Source organism: Dermacentor silvarum, chromosome 6 (genome assembly GCF_013339745.2).
Source record: "Dermacentor silvarum isolate Dsil-2018 chromosome 6, BIME_Dsil_1.4, whole genome shotgun sequence".
NCBI classification, from domain to species: domain Eukaryota; kingdom Metazoa; phylum Arthropoda; class Arachnida; order Ixodida; family Ixodidae; genus Dermacentor; species Dermacentor silvarum.
The window spans coordinates 51,301,305-51,319,106 of NC_051159.1; the positions used below are offsets into that span (position 1 = coordinate 51,301,305).

Sequence of the window (17,802 nt, forward strand, 5' to 3'; positions counted from 1 at the left end):
TGGCGCTTTCTTTCGCGTGTACGGCTTTTCACTCACTTTAGGGCTTGATGGCACCTGCAAACAAAACACATTCCGTTATTGTAATGGCTAAAATAGAGATCGATGTAGCCGTCATACCTCAATAGCTGAGCAGGCGACTTCGGCAGGCAGTGAAGATGGCAAACGAACCGACAGTTGACCGGCCGCATGGGCACTTCGCCGCCATTGAGACGATGGCTTTACCTCGGATTGGATTGGATTGGATCGCAACACGACACTGAATCGTCGCACAGCATGCTTTGCCATGAGTTTTTGACACATCAACGTCAATATAGTTTGTTGAAACATTATTATTAATATATAAAATTAGACAGTGAAACAATTACTTGTTTTAGGAATAAGTGGTGTCGTAAAACTAAACATTTTGGACGTGTTTTCAACTTCCAATGAATTCAATTAGCGAAAGCCTAGTAAACGTATAGCCTTAGAGATTGGCAACTACTACATGGCGCCTGTTTTATTTTTGCTTCTGTAATCATTCATGCAGCCAGCGAAAACATAGCCTTTGAGATCTGTTAGGCGGCTGAGATTAAGGTCGCGAGTTGGATTCAGGTCGTGGTGGCTGCATTTCGATAAGGGAGAAATGCAAAAACGCTTGTGTACTTCGATACAGGTGCATGCTAAGGAACCCCCAGGTGATCAAAATTATCAGATCATGGTCCTGGCAAAATAAATTCGAGAATTTTTCCCAGTTACAAGTTGGAGGGCGGGGCTCATAATCGGCCTTTCCGCAATGATGGATAGTTTTAGTACACTCGCTCCATGTTACATAATTAGTGATTTCTAGTGGGCGATTCAATGTTCTGCAAGTTTTCCATAAACATAATTTTAAATGTTACTGTACTCATGATCTTGGCATGTAATATAATAATGCCAATAGCTGTACAGAGTAAAATTGCGCAATTTTCATGCTAGAGTGGGTTTGTCCAAATATTAAATTTTCATAATTGTCATCTTAAGTTGCAAGGATAGGTCAGTTACTCGTTTTGCCTTGCAAAAAGAACTCCAAGCATCCGATAGAGTGCAGAAACATGCAAATATTAATTACAAACCTATACAATTTCCAACCATAATTTTTCATATTAGGACATCGATCCATCCATGTCCTAACTTATGTATGTCCTAGGCATGCACATTTATGTACAGCCACTGGACGATCAAAATCGGATGTCCCTTGGACATCATGTTCGGATGTCCTCTGGACATCCGAACGGGATATGGACATTCCTTGTACGTCCTATGGACGTCCGTGCTGGATATCCTGATGGATGGACATTCGGACTTGTGGCGGACGTCCCACGGATATCCGTGGTTACTTGGGAATTCATTCTATTGCTTAACATGCCAGTCACTATTTTTGCAGCCAACTACTGCACACGTCTTCAATCCACATGATTCAATCTAGCATGATTGGAGCACAGTGTGTTAGCGAAAACTCGGTTGCATTTCCGACAGCTGATCGCACAGAAGCAAGGTAGAAGCGGTAATGGTTTCGTATTCGTGCGCGGTCGCTGAGGAGAGGTATGGCGCGCCGCCGGGAGCGCCATCTCGTTTCTCTAAAACAAACTGCTCCGCGAAAAGGGTCAACATGTTTTAGGTGCGAAGCACCTTATGCGCTCGGGCTGTCGGCGTCTTCTGTCGTCGCCGTCACGGCAAGCAAGCGGCACGCGCTCGTGCCCGCTTTCGTCGTCGTCATCGTCTTCCACAGCTGGCTGCGTTGCCGCTCATCATTCCAGCGTAGAATTTTACTTCTCTTCTGTCGTCGTAATGGGGAGGCCGCGTTCACGGGGTTATGAGCCATTGCTTAGGGCAGTATGAGCCCATTAGCGGTGCATCACTGCATGCTTCGCACCTCCCCAGTTTTCACGTTAGTGGAGCTGCATTTCGCTAATTGGGTCATTTGACACTTCGCATAAAATTTAGTTCACCGCTCAAACCGAGCCTACCACTTAACTCGTGCTAACTGTAACAACTAATAAAAACTAAAACAGCAAGAAATGCGTCCATAATTTCTCTCTCGAGAGAGGAAGGGCGCGCGAGCTTCCGTTTGAAATTTCTGCGGTTTTCGCGCCGTGCAGACGCTTGATAATACTTTTCAGACATGACTGTTACAACGTGGTGTACGCGCCGCGCTTGTTTGCAATGCCAGAACCCTTGTTTGCCTTGCTGCTCGGCGCACAATTTGCGGTAGAAAGTAGAAAGAAAGCGAGAGAGAGAAAAAAAAGTGAGACGAGGTCATTCAAATTAATTTTGCGGAGGTATGATTTTGCAGAAATCTCGCGAATGACTCTGAAGTAATTAGTATAGAAAACTGGTCCAGCACACAATTCGGTCGATCGCATTCTCTTGCGCACGCTTCAAACAATGATGCGAATCCAATTATTCACGCTTCGTCTTGAATAAACAATCACGCTTATAATTTCGTATTTCCGCTGACATCTCGTGCTGACAGCGCTCAAACGTTTCCGTGCAGGGCCGGGAATATAACATGTATAAATTCTATTCCAACGCTATTCAAACCCTGTCAATTAAGGTGGCGATGGTAGTGGAATTCTTTTACCTCTGAAAGAGTTATACTTTGAGGCTCACAGTGCTTTTGCGTTCAATCTGCACTGCATATTTCTCCATTGTGTTAGCGGCCAGTGTGCGCACGAGCCATGCGATACGCGCGTTGAAAGAAAATAAGTACAGAAAATAATCCAAGGTCACCGCATATGAGCTTCGCCTGATTAAACAAGCCGCCGTGATGAAGCGCACCTACGGAACAGTTGACCACGCCCATGTCGCCACTCCCACTAAACCTGTTTTAAAGCTCCGCAAGGAAATTACGCAGGGCTGCAGCAAGCTGCACCAATTTACATCGTCTACATTGTTCTTGGGCACATTCGTCGGCGGTGAAAAAAAAAAAAAAGAAAAATGCTGCTTAGAAACGTAGTTACATTACGCGGAAGGCGCCTGAGCATTTACTACTGCTGAGCGTAGCTGAGCGTCTGCTCCACCTGGTTCCACCACGCCCACTTTCGGATTCGCGTAATTTCGTTTTATTACGGAACAGTAAGACTAATACAACCGCAAAAGATGCATTAACAATTAACTTTTTCTGATTTCGCCTTGTAAGACGATACAAATGCAAGAAGTAGCTAGACTATTTAATTTAAAAAGAGAAGGTGAAAGCGCGACCGCGGTGCTTAGTCGTTTTCCGCTTGACTGTCGGCAACCTTTTTTTTTTTTTTTTCAGCCTCCGCTTCTTCTTCTACTGCAAAAAGATCCAAATCCAAAACCTGCGCGTTTACAACTATCTGGCGAATGTGTGCTCGCGTGTTTGTTTAATTCGTGGAGTCTCCGGAGTTGTTTCCAAGTCCCGCACTCGGAGGATGAAGCGCCCCAAAACGTCGAGAGGTCCGCGAGTGCCGTTCTAGCTCGTGCAGTTAGCAGACGCCCTGTCAGCGGCGCTTCGGACGACGCAAATGCGGCTGTGGCGGAAGCATGCCAGTCGCTGCTGCGGAAGGACTCTCGACTCTCACTGGGATCTCCGTGTTTGGCAGCTGATCGGCCGTCCCTGTACATAAGTTTTTTGTGTGCTTCGAGTGACGAAAGTGACCATGACCGTCGAACATTCTCCCTTGGATAGCCACGCCAAGAAGGTGAGAGTTTAACCACCGTTAGGCTTAGGACGCGAAGGTCGAGCGGCGTTCGTGGGATGCGGCTCTCTTTCCTTCACGTTGCGGTTTCGGGGATGACGCTTTAGTTATATTTTTGCTCCCGTGACCTGGACGTGCGGCAGCGTGCCACGTTTTCTTTCTTTTTTTTTCTGCTCGCGATTTTTCTTTTTGTCTCCGGGTTTTCTATTTATTCTCCGGCCAGTAAAGAAGCTCGAATGTCACCGGCCTTGGTCGGTAGCGCATGCGGAGGCTGTCTTTGGCCGGCGAGCGGAAGTCGCCGAAGTGATGCGGCTTTGCAGCGTTCTCCGGGTACACGTTCGTGGGAAACGTTGCGATGTACTTACGGGTTTTAATAAAAATGGCTGTCAAGAGTTTGTACTACTACTACTCGTCGCCATTTGTGCACGACTGAACGCTGCTCGTGAGCCGAGCCTCACGTGGTGCCGTGGTTCGTAAATAACGTGGAAGAAGGTAACGCCGTAACTGCAGACCTGGGACGGTGTTCGCACTTGTGGGGAAAGAAACGTTACAGTCTCTTCTTCCTTCTTTGAAACCGGCTCTAACCGCACCGACATCTGTTTATACGAGCGTAACTAGGCGAAACGCTACCGATTCAACGATTTCCTTTCACGAGTTTGTCGTGTTGGCGTGCTTCGCCCGCGTCGAGCGAGACCGGAAAACGAAAGTGTAAACTGCACTTTGGAGCTCCCTTGCTCGGCGCTGCATAAACTGAAATTTGCTTTGGGCATTAAGGCCTAGTCTTGGAGCGTTTCCAGAACCGCATGCAAGAGAACGGAAGCCTAGCCCGACTAGACGGGCACGCGCTGCATCTATTATTCATATAGTTTCGACTCTGGAGAAACGCCGATCATTAGATAAAGAAATGGACGCAATGTTTAGACGTGATCCACGAGAAGGTATCATTACTTAGGAGTATAAGCTATGCTCTGTCTCCTCGTTTTAGTCAGCTTAGTTAGGTTCACATGGCATTAATGCGGGATAATTGCCCTCAGTTTGTACCCACACCGATCGCAAATAACAAAAACCATCTTCGTTTGTTTGATTGGAGTGTAACATTCTGCGGAAACTGATTTCGGGTAATAAATGCTTTGCATCACAATGGTTGCATTCTATGCTGACTGTGAACAGTTCAGAGTACTGTCTAGAGCCTAAGCATGGCCAGCATGCTGTCTTCAGAAATATGCGTGAGGTTAACAGCTGTTGCTTTGAGCTGCATATTTCTCGATGGTGTCAGTGGCCAGTGCGCGCACGAGCCATGCGATAGGCGAATTTGGATGTACTATGTTCCTGTTTTTCTCACTCATTGGCAGCAGTGATTTAGCTTTCGTTTTAAAAGTAATGACAGGCTTAATGTATTCAGTGCAAAAGATTCTACTAAGAGCTGCTGTTCGGGTGGGTAGAGCATGTTAGTTTGTTCCTGATAAACAATGCAATGTGTACTGTGCTTTGGATGCACACTAAAGAAACCTATGGGGTCAAAAGTAATCTGGACATGTTTTATAGCTTGTGCGTTTCTTTAGGATGTTACACCCTACAATTAAATTTTTTTGCGTTTGGTAACGCCGGTACAATGAACAGTCAGTTGATGTGGTGCAGTTGTCGTGAGTCAACCCGTGAAGTCACGGGTTGACTTGCTCTTAATAGTCTATTACAGATGAAGAATTTCACAATACAGTCTAATTCATTTGTCAATCACTCAAACGGGGCTGCAGCCCATTCTCTCATACGCGTACTTGAGTGAAATCTCGTGCTTGAAATCTTGAAATACTGCTTGTTTGATTTGTATTCACTTCGAACATTCTCAAACATTCATTTGTGGCCAGGTACGCAGTCACAGTGGTACCGCAATTATTGGAGCCTGCGTGGAACAAAGAGTGAAGGAAGTAGTGGATTATTTCACAATGTGTTGCAGCTACGCAACAAACAGAACAGCCACACAAACGAAGATAATACCGTGCTGTATCTTAAAGCTTGGTCACTGAGCTTTAAAAGGACTCCAAAGCAGAGTATTAAGTTTTACTGTAGTAGAATATTGTGCTTCTGCAATATAGTGAAATGGTCAAGCTTGTCATGAAAGCATGCTTGGTAAGCTGGAAAATGCTTAAGAGGCAATAGAGATATGACACCTAAAGTCCCTAGCATAAACTGAACATGTTAAATGTTGAAGAGACACCACAAGCAAGACAACAAACAATTGAGTGCTACTGCCATCAATTGGTGATAGTGCTTCATTGTTGTCATGTCTTTTTCTTTGTGGTGCTTCTGCAGGCAGCGTTATGATGAATAAAATCACTAGCCCAATGCAACACCATTTTGGAATACATTCCTAGCATGACACCACTGTGCCGAAGTGCCTGCACCAGCTTGTTGCGACATTGAGGATTTTGACAGTGCCTGCTTGGGCTTATTGGCAGAGGACTGCATTGCATCATTAGCCCCTGTATTCTGGAATGCTCATCCACTTCACACTCCACCTCGACTCAAGAAAGTAGATGACAGTGCCCATCTTTTGACAGAAAGGGTCATTGTGCTTCATTGGCGGTCCATGGTGATTCTTGAGAACTGTAGTGCTATCTGCAATTCAGGGACGGTGCTGTGCTGAACTCGGTGGAGTGGAGGAGCAGCGTTGGGGTCGAGGATTGTTTGAGCATGTGGGAGTAAGAATCCAGACTTGGCGCTCTATGGCAAATGTATTTCTGTGCCATAATGTGAGAATACTTCTGTGACGTCACACCGATTTATCGGTGCTAAGGTGTTGGTCTGAGAAAAAAGATTTCATTGTCAATTTTCCTTATCAAAATTTTTTTGCGAAGTGAGTGAAAGTAGTGTTTTAAAGGGCAATTTGCCAACCTGAACTGATTTAATGTGGTCCTTACTGTCCATTTAACTAGGTCTGTCTTCTGTCTGCTTCAGTACAGTTTAGCAATAGCAGGTATCGCACTCATGCTAATGGGTCAGACAGGAACTTGGAGGACTTGAAAATTGACACTTTTGGCTAACTAATCTTTATTGCAAATGCTCATACGCTAACATAACACAATTTGACAATCGCCCACTTGTGTGACATTACATATACGGTAGCACAAAGGTAGCTATCACGCTTATCCAATGACCTGTTTCTAGAGACAGCTTATCAGTGAACTGTAGCAATGGTGTGCTTATACATGCATCAACAAAAATAGTCACAGCGTCGCGCAGCTGAGAATGGGATCGGTAATCGTGATTCTAGGCTTATGCGGCCACATTCAGATGGGAGCAAAATTCAAAGATGCTTTGTGCGTAAAAGAATCTTGGGTGGTCAACATTAATTCACAGCAGTTCTCTACAATGCCTCCCATAGCCCTTGTTCTTTTGGGAGGCATAAAACCCAACCAAACAGTCAATCAATTAATCAATGTAAACATTTGGAAGGTGGCACCTGTGTGTTGCATATGCCTTTGTTGTGCCCTGTGTATTCGGGCTGTGATGCATGCTTTTCAAGAAAGGAGGATGGTCTTGCAGTACTGGAAAGTATTGGGACGTGTACGCTGCTGTTAGCGTGTGGCATTCTAAAAGTGCTGCCTTTTAGCAATTCTTTGAAATGGTGATTCCTGCTCTACAGTGCCGGCCCATAGCAGCTCGGATGCAACTCTATGGCTTGAAAAGAGAACTTCAAAAACTCACTCGCCGCTCTGTTGGTGTAAAATTGTTGTTGTTTCTCATCCCCACGTGGCAGCAGCAGCAACAGCAGCAGCAGGAGGAGACGATTCGTCAGGTGATCAACCAGCTGAAGGAAATCACCGGCGTCGAGGATCCAGCCATCTTGGGTCAGGCCCTGGAGGCCAGCCGCACGGTCTCGGGCAACTATGACCTCACCCATGCCATCAGCATGCTGGTCGAAGAAGATGGTGGACCGTCCGTGTCTCAGGTAGGGACACTCTTTTTTTCGTTCTTGAGTGACAGTGGGGAAAGACTGAGGGATGCTGGCGACGGCGTCTTCAGATTGGCGCACATTGGCGAGTTACTTCAGAATGACAAATAGACTAGGTTACTTGAAGGAACGGGGTGTAGGAAGTGCTGCACTACAGTATGGTCCACTTTTAAAGGGAGCATTTGATTAGTATTCAGGTCAACTCAATGTGAATGTTTAATTGACTACATAGGAAAAAAAGTGCTTGATGTGGTGCATTGCGTAGACCTATACTGTGTTAGTAAAGAATTGTTTTTTGAGGCCTTCGTGGTCAAAACTGAGCTTCAAATAATCCTGCAATACTAATCTGGTGTTCTCGTTAACAGCTGGCTGTACTTTACATACTAAACAAATATTTTGGGGCAAGCTGGTTGCGGAGCTGTGTATTTGCTGCTTTGTGCAGAATGTTAGACAGAAAGAAGGTTTCTTAGTCATTATAATCGCATGGCTACAGGTGATCATCGAGGCTGCCAAAATTAATTGTTTAGAGGACTCGCTGCTTGAGAAGGGGTTCAGTAGTGCTATCACTAAAAGTGTCTCTGTAAAGATTGTGTTAAATTATGTCGCCCTTGTGGATTCGACTGGTTTTTTCCTTTTTTGTCATCTGTTTCCTAGTTTTATTTATTTGTCGAATCATGTAGTAATGTTCTTGTCATTGTTTGTTTTTGTTGTGTGTGGTTTTGTTTTTCACTTCGTATTACCTTGCTCCATAAAATATTCCAGAATGTGTGTCATAGTGGCCATGGAACATAATGTCTGCCATCATATAAAACTCATTCCTACGTTTCTGTTTGTGTCTGTCCTCTCACATTCTTCGGTCTTGCATTGTACGTTAAAGCCAAGAAAGTAATACATTGTGAGCTGACAGAAACCAGCTCTCTATGGCTAAACCAAGCGAACACTCCTGTTTCTGCTGTGTAGCACTTGCAGAAATGTGCGGAACTCAAATCTGCGTATTTTTTATCCCACAGTGCATGAGGGAGGCTTTCCTGGAAAGAGTAATGTGTACACAGCACCAGTGCATTTCGCTGCGGGGTTAGCCTAAGTTCGACCAAGCTACCCACCAAGCTAACATCTCAATCTGTCATCTAGCTCAAGGTGTTCTGGCCTTTTAAAGCAGAAGAATGGTGGAGTTTTCACGCCTGTCAACTTTCACGATTTATAATAAAATGCCCGACTTTTAGAGGTTGTTAAAGACTGTCAGAAGCCCATAGTTTTGAATTTCAAGTTTAAGGCGAAACTGGTTTCAAAAGAATACGAGTACAGTCGGCAACAAATTTTCAGAGACTGATTTCTTGGACCTGCTCAGTTACTCAGAACTACCCTCAGCACTGCCATCTACCCCGTAGAACCATTGTATAACATCGAATGGTAGTTTAGCCACTATTAGATGACTATTTCATGAATAGTATTTTCGTTAGTCTACAGCACAGCTCATTGCAGCTGTAGCTCTGGAGCAGACTGTCTGTTCACTGCATCCCTGGAAAACGAAGGCTGTGACTTACTTTGACACATCTTGGCAAATGAACAAATGTTCCGTTTTTTTCACCAAATTCCGGTATTTTCTTGGTTGCAGTTGTAGACTGTTTCATGCATAGCAGGCAACATTACAAAGGCCTGAGAAACTTCTCTCACTGGCTGCGTTCGTGAACAAAAAACATTGTACCACACATGAGAGAAAGATAGAGGCGTGCGTCACGTAATTCGATGTAACACTGTCTTATACGTCTGTGTTGCTAAATATGACGTGATTATTACATGGAAGGTGTTGCAGACCTGAACCTATTTACCGCCAAGCAAGCAGAGTGTCTTGCTTATGCTTATGTGACCACTTGTGCACCACTTATGCCCACATCCAAAGCATAGTACGCCGCACACTTGAAGCACAAAGATGCCCAAGCGATACTGTTGGATTTGACCTAACTGTACATCCACAAGTTGTAGTTGTAATATATGAAGTAGGTATTCCGTGGAAAGTATTATAGATGAAACACAACTGCACTGTGAAATGTGGGGAGTACTATGACCAGCACTACCTGCATAGCGCCCATGGCATTGCCTGCTCAGTGCGAAACTTGAGTGCAGTATCTTTCAAATTTCAAGGTTGGCAGGTCTGAGCGTTATAAATGCTGTCTCCTCACTGGCCCCTGCCTGCAGGTTGGCGCGAGGCCACAGGTGGCAGGCGATGGGGCCGCGGCGCCTGGAAACCATCCGGGGGCAGCCACTTCCCCTCAGAAGCGCCCTGCCAAGGTCGTTGACCTCACGGGAGAAGGGGACGACCTCCAGAAGGCAATTGCCCTCTCCCTTCAGGAGCAGCAGGTGGGGGGTCACTTGTGCCTACAGCTTCTCTGTCAGGCTGCTGCCACTGCCGGTTGACCAGATGCCATGCGGTATTGAGCAGTAGCAACGAGAATGAGAACACAAGAAAAAAAGGTGTAGCATTGCGGTGTGCATATTTTTCTTGCGCAGTTGTTCTGTTTCGCACTGTGATGCAGTATGTGAAAAAGATCAGGGGAACCGAGTCACTGATTTTATTGCTAGTAACGACCAGATAAAGTCGGAGGAAGTGTAGGGGGATAGTAACTGCATTTTCAATTGAAATCTAGAAATGGAATGGAAAATTTACGTAAGTGTAAGAAAAGACAACTTGCCGCTGGTGGGAGCCGAATCCTTTTTGCTGTCGTCCTGTTTAACTCTTTCTCTACCACAGGGAAAATAGGTGTTTTTTTGTAGGTTACGCCAGATGATTTTTCTGAAGGAACTACTCCACTCAATATTTTATGCAATACATCAATGAAAAGCAGAATGAATACACTTTTCACGCATAAAAGTTTTAGTAGCGAGATGTATGTCATAAAAAAGTGATAAATAGCCAAAATCAAGATTGTGGGATAAAATTTAACAAAGTTTGTAAAGAAATGCTTGTATCTACTAAGAAAAAAATATCACAAAAATTATGAGATATACGAAATGTATTGCTGTTTACAGGCACTATCTCCGAAAAAAATTAAATTTTTTATTGAACAGGTATTCCGCTACAAAAATTTAACTGCAAGCACTACATTTGGGCGTGCCGGGCTGTGGCTGCCAATGTTCCGTGCTGGTTTGCGTCGTCGTCGCTCTCAGAGTCAAAGTCCGACGAAAAAGCAGCATCCTCATACTCGCTGCTGCTCCGATCCATTAATAAAATCAGCCACAGATGCAGCGGAATCGCAAGATCTGTGATCTTTCGAAGCATACGCTGCTCTCGGAGGCGACCATTTTTGTTTTCTATTTTGACGACCGTGAAACTTTGGAGGGTGTTCAAAAATCACCACCTCGCAGGAAAAAAGCGAACTGCTTAGAAAACTAAAATATAATTCTCCTCCTTCACGTCCGAAAGCACAGGGTGTCCGTGAGCGGCGTGGAAGGTCTTGAAAGCAGCGTTTCAGACCATCGATAGTGAGCTAACGATGCCCAATGGGTGCGGTATGGAAAGAGTTAATGTGGTCGCGCAGCAGGCCTAAGTTTTAGCATTTGTGGATCTACATGTAAGCATATTTGGGTCTATCATTCTCATGGAGTCATTTCGAAAACTCTCACCCGCTTGTCACACTCTCCTTGGTTTCTGCCGGCAGTCTTGCTTTTGCAGCGTTCCTTTCAAGGCATGACAAGATTAGGTAGTGTTGCACCTAGAGGCCTAAAGCGCATTTGGATGTGTGTGTGTGTGTGTGTGTGTGCGTGCGTGCGTGCACATGCACCTCTCCATGCTTTCTTTATTGCTTTGTTTGTGTTCTTACCTGTACTGAATCAGGCATTACGAACTCACTGAAACTGCTACGCTTATTCGAGGCTAACTGCAACGAAATATTGGGCAGTGTAAAAAGCCTCGTTTTAGATGGTGCAAGTGCACTCAAACCTCGTTATAACGAAGTTGAAGGTGGAGCCGAAATTACTTTCTTATATCCGTTGCTTCGTTATATCCATTATTATTGCCATTTACTGCAAATATATGCCCAATGGGGGTGCACAATTGTAAACATGGAAATAAGATGGCAGCATTGCGGCCCGTGGAACCGCCACACGGCCACGCATGCGACGAAATTTCAATAAAACCGCAAAAGAATCTTCGGTGTGTGCAACACACGACTTGGCACCTTACTCGACAGCCTATAGATAACTAGTGACAGCCTTTAGCTGCCTTCTGTTCCAATGGGATGGTCTTTTGCGTCCACTTTCCAGTTGGCTTGTCGCGGTCAAGCAGTACGTGGCACACAACATAGCGCTCCGCTCTGTGATCGACGGGGCAAGCGAATTTTGCCGCGCCGGCTTGGCTCGGCTGGCTCGTTCCCTCCGAGATTGCACCGATGCCGGCGCAATCTCGGAGGTCACGCCCAGCTGCCAGCCCGCACGGTGCGCCGCAGGGAGAGGGAGAAATGAATGCACGGGCCTGGGCCGAACCCCGAGATTGTGCCGAGGAGGTCTCCGAGGCCAGGCCCACCTGCGGCTGCCTGCGCGGCTTGCCGTAGAGAAAGTGAATGCACTGAGCCTTTGCACCGCCTTGCCTAGCTGCGTAGCATGGCGCGGCTCGCCCAGCAGGCACGTGCAAGAGAGCGAGAGGTCAGTGGAGAACTGCGATAGTGATGCGCTGCTTATGCGCAGCTACGTGCAGCAGTGAGAAAGACGCCTTGTTGCTCGCCGAATTATTTGATGCAGGGACGCGGAAGTGTTGAACTGCCGTGGCGAAGGAGCGCCAAACCCTGCGGAAAACGATGCATACTTGATGCGCAATGGTGGAGTATTCTTTTTCGTTTCAGAGATGAATCAAGTTTGTTATATCCATTGGCAGGCAAGGACAGTTTCACTTCGACGAGGTTTTGAATACTTGAATCTCTGTGCGGATTTTAAGGGGAATTTCAGTTACTTCATTATATCCATTATTTCGTTATATCCTGTTTTGTTATAACGAGGTTCGAGTGTATAGAGGAGCTTCCATGGAAAATTTTGTTTGAAATATGAGTAGACTAGAGACGGTCGATTAGTTTTTTTTTTATTTGTTTAACGGTTAATCATTCATCACTTTAGCCTTCAATCGATTAATCGCTTTCAGTGCAGGGTTTCTCATCGATTACTTGAATAATCGAAATTTTTGCCGGCACTTTTTGAAGGGTTGAAACAGTTGTATATTTTTGTAGGACCCTCTGTTATTGTTTGAGAGGTGGAACCAAGTTTGAGACACCAGTGTAGAGCCGTTTGCTAAATTATAACTTCTAACTTGTTAAAGGCTAAATTTAGTTGGCACTAGTGGCTTCTGAAAAGATGAACAATATATGTTATAAAATGGTACTTAGAGCAGCATTATACAAGATACAGTAAAAGCTCGATGATACGAATCTCACGGGGTCACGAAAAATATTCGTATTAGCCGAAATTCGTATCATCGCAACACAATTAAAACTACTGTCGAATCTCGATAATTCGAACTCGAAGGGGCCCGAAAATTTGTTCGAATTAAAAGGACGTATTTTTGAAGTATTCGTGCACCATAGCACGATGCACGAACGGTGCGAGTTATGAAATATCGCGGCGCGCAAGCGCATAGCAAGCGCGGGCCACGAAACTGCCCACGCCGGCTAACGGTTGCTTCCCGATAACGACAGAAAACGAAGCTTCAGGGAGCGAGCGGGCGGCGCTGGCACACGGGTGCGCGCGGAGACCGTCGAAGGTGAGGGAGGAGGGCGGCAGGGAAGCGGATTTGGACGCGTCAACTCTGCCGCTTCGGTGGCTCCCCTCGCCCTCCCTCTCAACTCCCTCGTAGCTTTCTCACCTTCGACTCCGTGCGCACATCTCCGTGCGCGCCCGCCGCCGTGCTGGCGCCAGCTTATTTTAGCCGCCCCCTGAAGTTTCGTTTTCTGCTGTTATCGGGAAGCGAGCGTTTGCGGGCGTGGCAGTTTCGTTGGCCCGACTGTGCCTCCGCCGCTGCTTCCCTCTGCGCTGCTGCCGCAGCGTGCAAGGTCAACATGTGACTAGAAAATAGAGAAGGGTTCACTGCCATTTTATCCGCGTGGCTGAGACGTCGGCACTAGTGTGTGCTAGAATATGGTTGTCTAGAACACTCTAGTCTGCACGTACACGCTTGTTCCGGCGCGATGCAGAAACGGCGACCTTGCAATTTGAGAGAGGGGGAAATTTCCGCCGCAGGTTCTTTTTTTTTTTTTTCCCCGTTCCTTCGCGCGCGGGATTGAGGGGTCTCTCCTGAGCTTTTGCTCTATGGCGGTGTCGGAGCAATGCCGGTCGGAGGCGCCGCCGCGTTATTTGGTGCGCTGCTAAGAGCATTGTCGGTGCGCGGTATGTTCGAAATAAGCGTGTTCGAATTAATGAGATTCGACTGTAACTAAATTAAAGAGTCAGAGGTGAACTCACTCAGGCACATGTACGTAAAAAGCATTTATTTCTTGAAGCGCCACCGCTTCAAACTCTTCGCGCCCAGTCGCGGAGTCCGCGCTGTCCGGCGCCGCAGCTCCGCACCAAAAGAGAAGAAGAGAAAGCGCGTGACTGCGCGCTGTTCTCTTTCGCGGCCGTCGGTGGGGCGGCGTTTATTCGTATCAACCGACGCAGGCTGAAAATCGATTCGTATCAACCGTTCTCTAGCACGTTGCAAAGTAATGGGGCTCGGCCGGGACCACAGAAAAATTCGTATCATCCGGAAATTCGTATTAGCCGTGATCGTATCATCGAGCTTTTACTGTAAATGGCGCTAGCGAACCCCTGTACAGTACAGTTAAACAAGAAATAAAAAAAAATGGCATAAGTGAAAGGTGAAGTGCAACCAAAGTATACAAGAAATTGAAATATGCACAGAGAAAAGGAAAATTACCCGCTTAGCGGCTGTGGTGTTGCGCTGCTAAACACCAGGTCACGGGATCATATCCCGGCCGCGGCGGCCTCATTTCGATGGGGGCGAATTGCAAAAACGCCTGTGTCCCATGCATTGGGAGCATGGTAAATATCCCCTGGTGGTGCAATTTAATTGAAGTCCCCCACTATGGCATCCCTCATAATCATATTGTGGTTTTGACACGCAAAGCCCTAGAGTTCAATTCAATTTAAAAGAAAGTTACTCGTTTAGGATTTTAAACACATGGTCTTTTCTATAGAGCGAAGGAATGTCAATTGGCTGGGATGTTTGGGTGAAACTAAAGTGCACTAAAAGGTGCACCTTTAGTGCACTACCATATTCTAGTACACTATAGTGAAACCGACACCTTCTTTGAATGGCCACACAACCAGCATGCAAGAATAGATGCTCGGACGCTATAGATTTGCTGGAATCTGACATGAACTCTATCGTTATGTCATATACATGCTCCAAACCGGTGCGCTTGCTGTGCCAAATCTTTAGTGGACTGGGCATGGCACGGCGATCAACGACTAGGTTGCCGTAGTGCGTCTTCAACTGCGAGAGCATTTAAAGCTTCCGGCTTCGGTGGCGTGTGTGGTGTGGGGGGAGAGGAAGTGCTCTGCTCGGCATCGCTCCGGACTCCGAAAAACAGTTGATAGTCGCTCTACCACAGCAGCACAGTCACTGCTCGTGCACCGCCATTCCAGTACGATTTCAAAATTTTCGCGCTACTCCTGTCAAACTCTTGAAAACGATTAATCATTTTGCGGGATACATTTAATCGATTAATCATTCATCGATATTACCAACCCTAAAGTAGACACATCACAAAAGGCTGGCAAAAATAGATGTTCTTGAAGCCAAAGCTAAGAGGAAAAAAATGCAAGCTGTCATTACCGCTTACCAGAAGTGATGCATGACTCGGAATGCGTGGCTTTTCATTATGACTTCCGAGACTAGGCATTGCTGGTGGCTTGCACTCTACTGATTTGCTCTGTTGAATGCTGTGGTGGCATCACCAGAATGTGACTATGTGTAGCTTAAGCAGTTGATGAAGTTTGTGATTCTGGTACCTGCTTCCAGGTGGCTGGCGTTTCTGCGGAGGAGCAGGACATCAGTCGGGCTTTGGAGCAGAGCCTCGGAGGCAAACGCAAGCGGGGTGCCGATGCCTGGCTGGACCCGGCCAACCCATACGAACGCCGGCGGCTGGGAGACTGGCCTGTGGGCATCAAGAACGTCGGCAACACCTGCTGGTAGGCGCCTGCGGATTGGCTTGATTTTTATCTGAAGAAGTGCCGACATGACGTTTTCAACTTGTCATTCTGTCTGGTTTAACACTTCACTGCCCACACCTGCTCCCATCGATAAAGTTCTATATGGATGATTGCAAATTTGGCTTTTTGTTGCTCCTCGAGCAGCTATCAGGCAGCTGGCAGCATCTAATATGCTATATAGAAACGATTTCCGTAGTTTCACTTTTCTGATTCCTTTTTTGCTGCACAGTGATAACCTTCGAGAGTCATGGCGGCGACAGAACATCTGAAAAAACTCACTTTTTGTGGAACGAAGCACGAAGCATTTAGGGTCGTACTCGATTCTAACGCGCACGCAATTTTTGGACCTGTTTTATCGGAAAGAAAGTGCGCGTTAGATTCGAGTAAATACGGTATTTGTTGCTTGAGGGGAGCGTTTGCCGTCTAGGTTGACTGCCGAACTACCAGGCAGCGGCACTGTAACCGGTATTTCGTGTTCCGCAACTGCACTATAAGCTATGCACGTATACATGGAGGGCTATGGGAAAATTAACGGGAGTCGGAAAAGGCCGCATTACAGTGTAGACCGCTAATAACTTAAGTCGCTGGAGTCACGAATATCCGCACTATAAGCGGTACTGCACTATAACCAAAGCAACAATTTTCAAGGCCCGCACACATGCAAAACATGTGCACTGAGCCGCCACGCGTATGCGACAGTCAAGGAATGTGGCTAGAACGTTTACATTCAATTTACAGTCGAATTTCGTTAATTCGAACCAAATCACGCGGCGGCGCCTCCGACCGGCATTGCTCCGGCACCGCCATAGAGTAAAAGCTTAGGAGAGACCCCTCAATGTCGCGTGCGAACGAAACAAAAAAATAACGCGGCGGAAATTTCACTCTCTCTCAAATGGTAAGGTCGCCGTTTCTGCGTTGCGCCGGAACATGTGTGTACGTGCCGACGTCTCGGCCATGCTACCGTAGCCACGCGTAGAAAATGGCAGTGGACCCTTCTTTCTCCTTTATGCTTCCTCTACTTTCTAGTCGCGTGTTGACCTTGCACGCTGCAGCTACGGCGCAGAGGGAAGCAGCGGCGCTGTCCCAGGCCGGCCAACGAAACTGCCCACGCCGGCAAACGCCCGCTCCCCGATAACGGCAGAAAACGAAACTTCGGGGAGCTGGCGCCGGGCCGGCTGTAGCAACGGCGCCTGCACGGCGGCAGGCGCGCACGGTGACAGTCGAAAGTGAGGGAGCTACGAGGGAGGGCGAGGGGAGCCACCGAAGCGGCAGAGTTGCCGAGGCGAAATGCGCTTCCCTGCCGCCCTCCTCCCTCACATTCCACGGTCTCCGCGTGCACCCTTCGCCGTCCGTGCCGGTGCCGCCCGCTCGCTCGCTGAATACATGGCAAATACTATGGAATACTATGGGAAAATTAACGGGAGTCTGAAAAGACTGCACTATATCCGGTCCTGCACTATAAGCGGTTGCGTTATAAGTAGTCTATACTGTATATCCGGTCCTGCACTATAAGTGGTTACGTTATAAGTGGTCTTAATGTACGGTATTGCACATCCGTTATTAGCCGCCTGCAGTGTGCTTTCGTGCCAACCTGCGTGTGCGTAGTGTTTTTTCCCCCCCTTTTTTTTCTCAGGCGGTACCAGAGAGTACGCGGGTCAGCGTAAAATTGCGTCATATAATTGAGGCTATTAATACATTATTTCTATGGGGGTTTTGCTAGGACCAAACCAATTCATCGTAAAATGCGGGTCGTCGCATAACCGGGGGACGTATAATCGAGGTTCCACTGTACGCAATTATGAAAGCCCACGGCGAACGTGGTGTTATGCGGGGCAGTAAATGCAATTGAATAAAGGCTTTAAAGGCACAAACGGGTACGAAGCATTCTGGCCTTATTGTCATTCACGTACGATTTCCGCTGATGACTATGGCGATGCGGACTCCCGTCGCCGTTGCCGTGAGGTTTCGTATGACGTA

General features: G+C 46.8%; 1 protein-coding gene across 5 annotated transcripts in view; it reads left to right on the plus strand.

Moving 5' to 3' along the window:
- The first annotated feature begins 3,277 nt into the window (after positions 1-3,277).
- Positions 3,278-17,802, plus strand: part of LOC119455502 (ubiquitin carboxyl-terminal hydrolase 25-like) — a 96,766-nt gene continuing 82,241 nt past the window's right edge. For 2 of the 5 annotated variants that reach the window (XM_049668832.1, XM_049668833.1), the window contains exons 1-4: positions 3,278-3,689; positions 7,441-7,629; positions 9,829-9,990; positions 15,635-15,804. In XM_049668832.1, coding sequence (XP_049524789.1) covers positions 3,642-3,689; positions 7,441-7,629; positions 9,829-9,990; positions 15,635-15,804 — 569 coding nt within the window. In that variant the 5' untranslated portion in view covers positions 3,278-3,641. Of the gene's footprint in view, positions 3,690-7,437; positions 7,630-9,828; positions 9,991-15,634; positions 15,805-17,802 lie in introns of all 5 variants that reach the window. The other 3 variants (XM_037716908.2, XM_037716909.2, XM_049668834.1) reach the window with 3 other exon arrangements.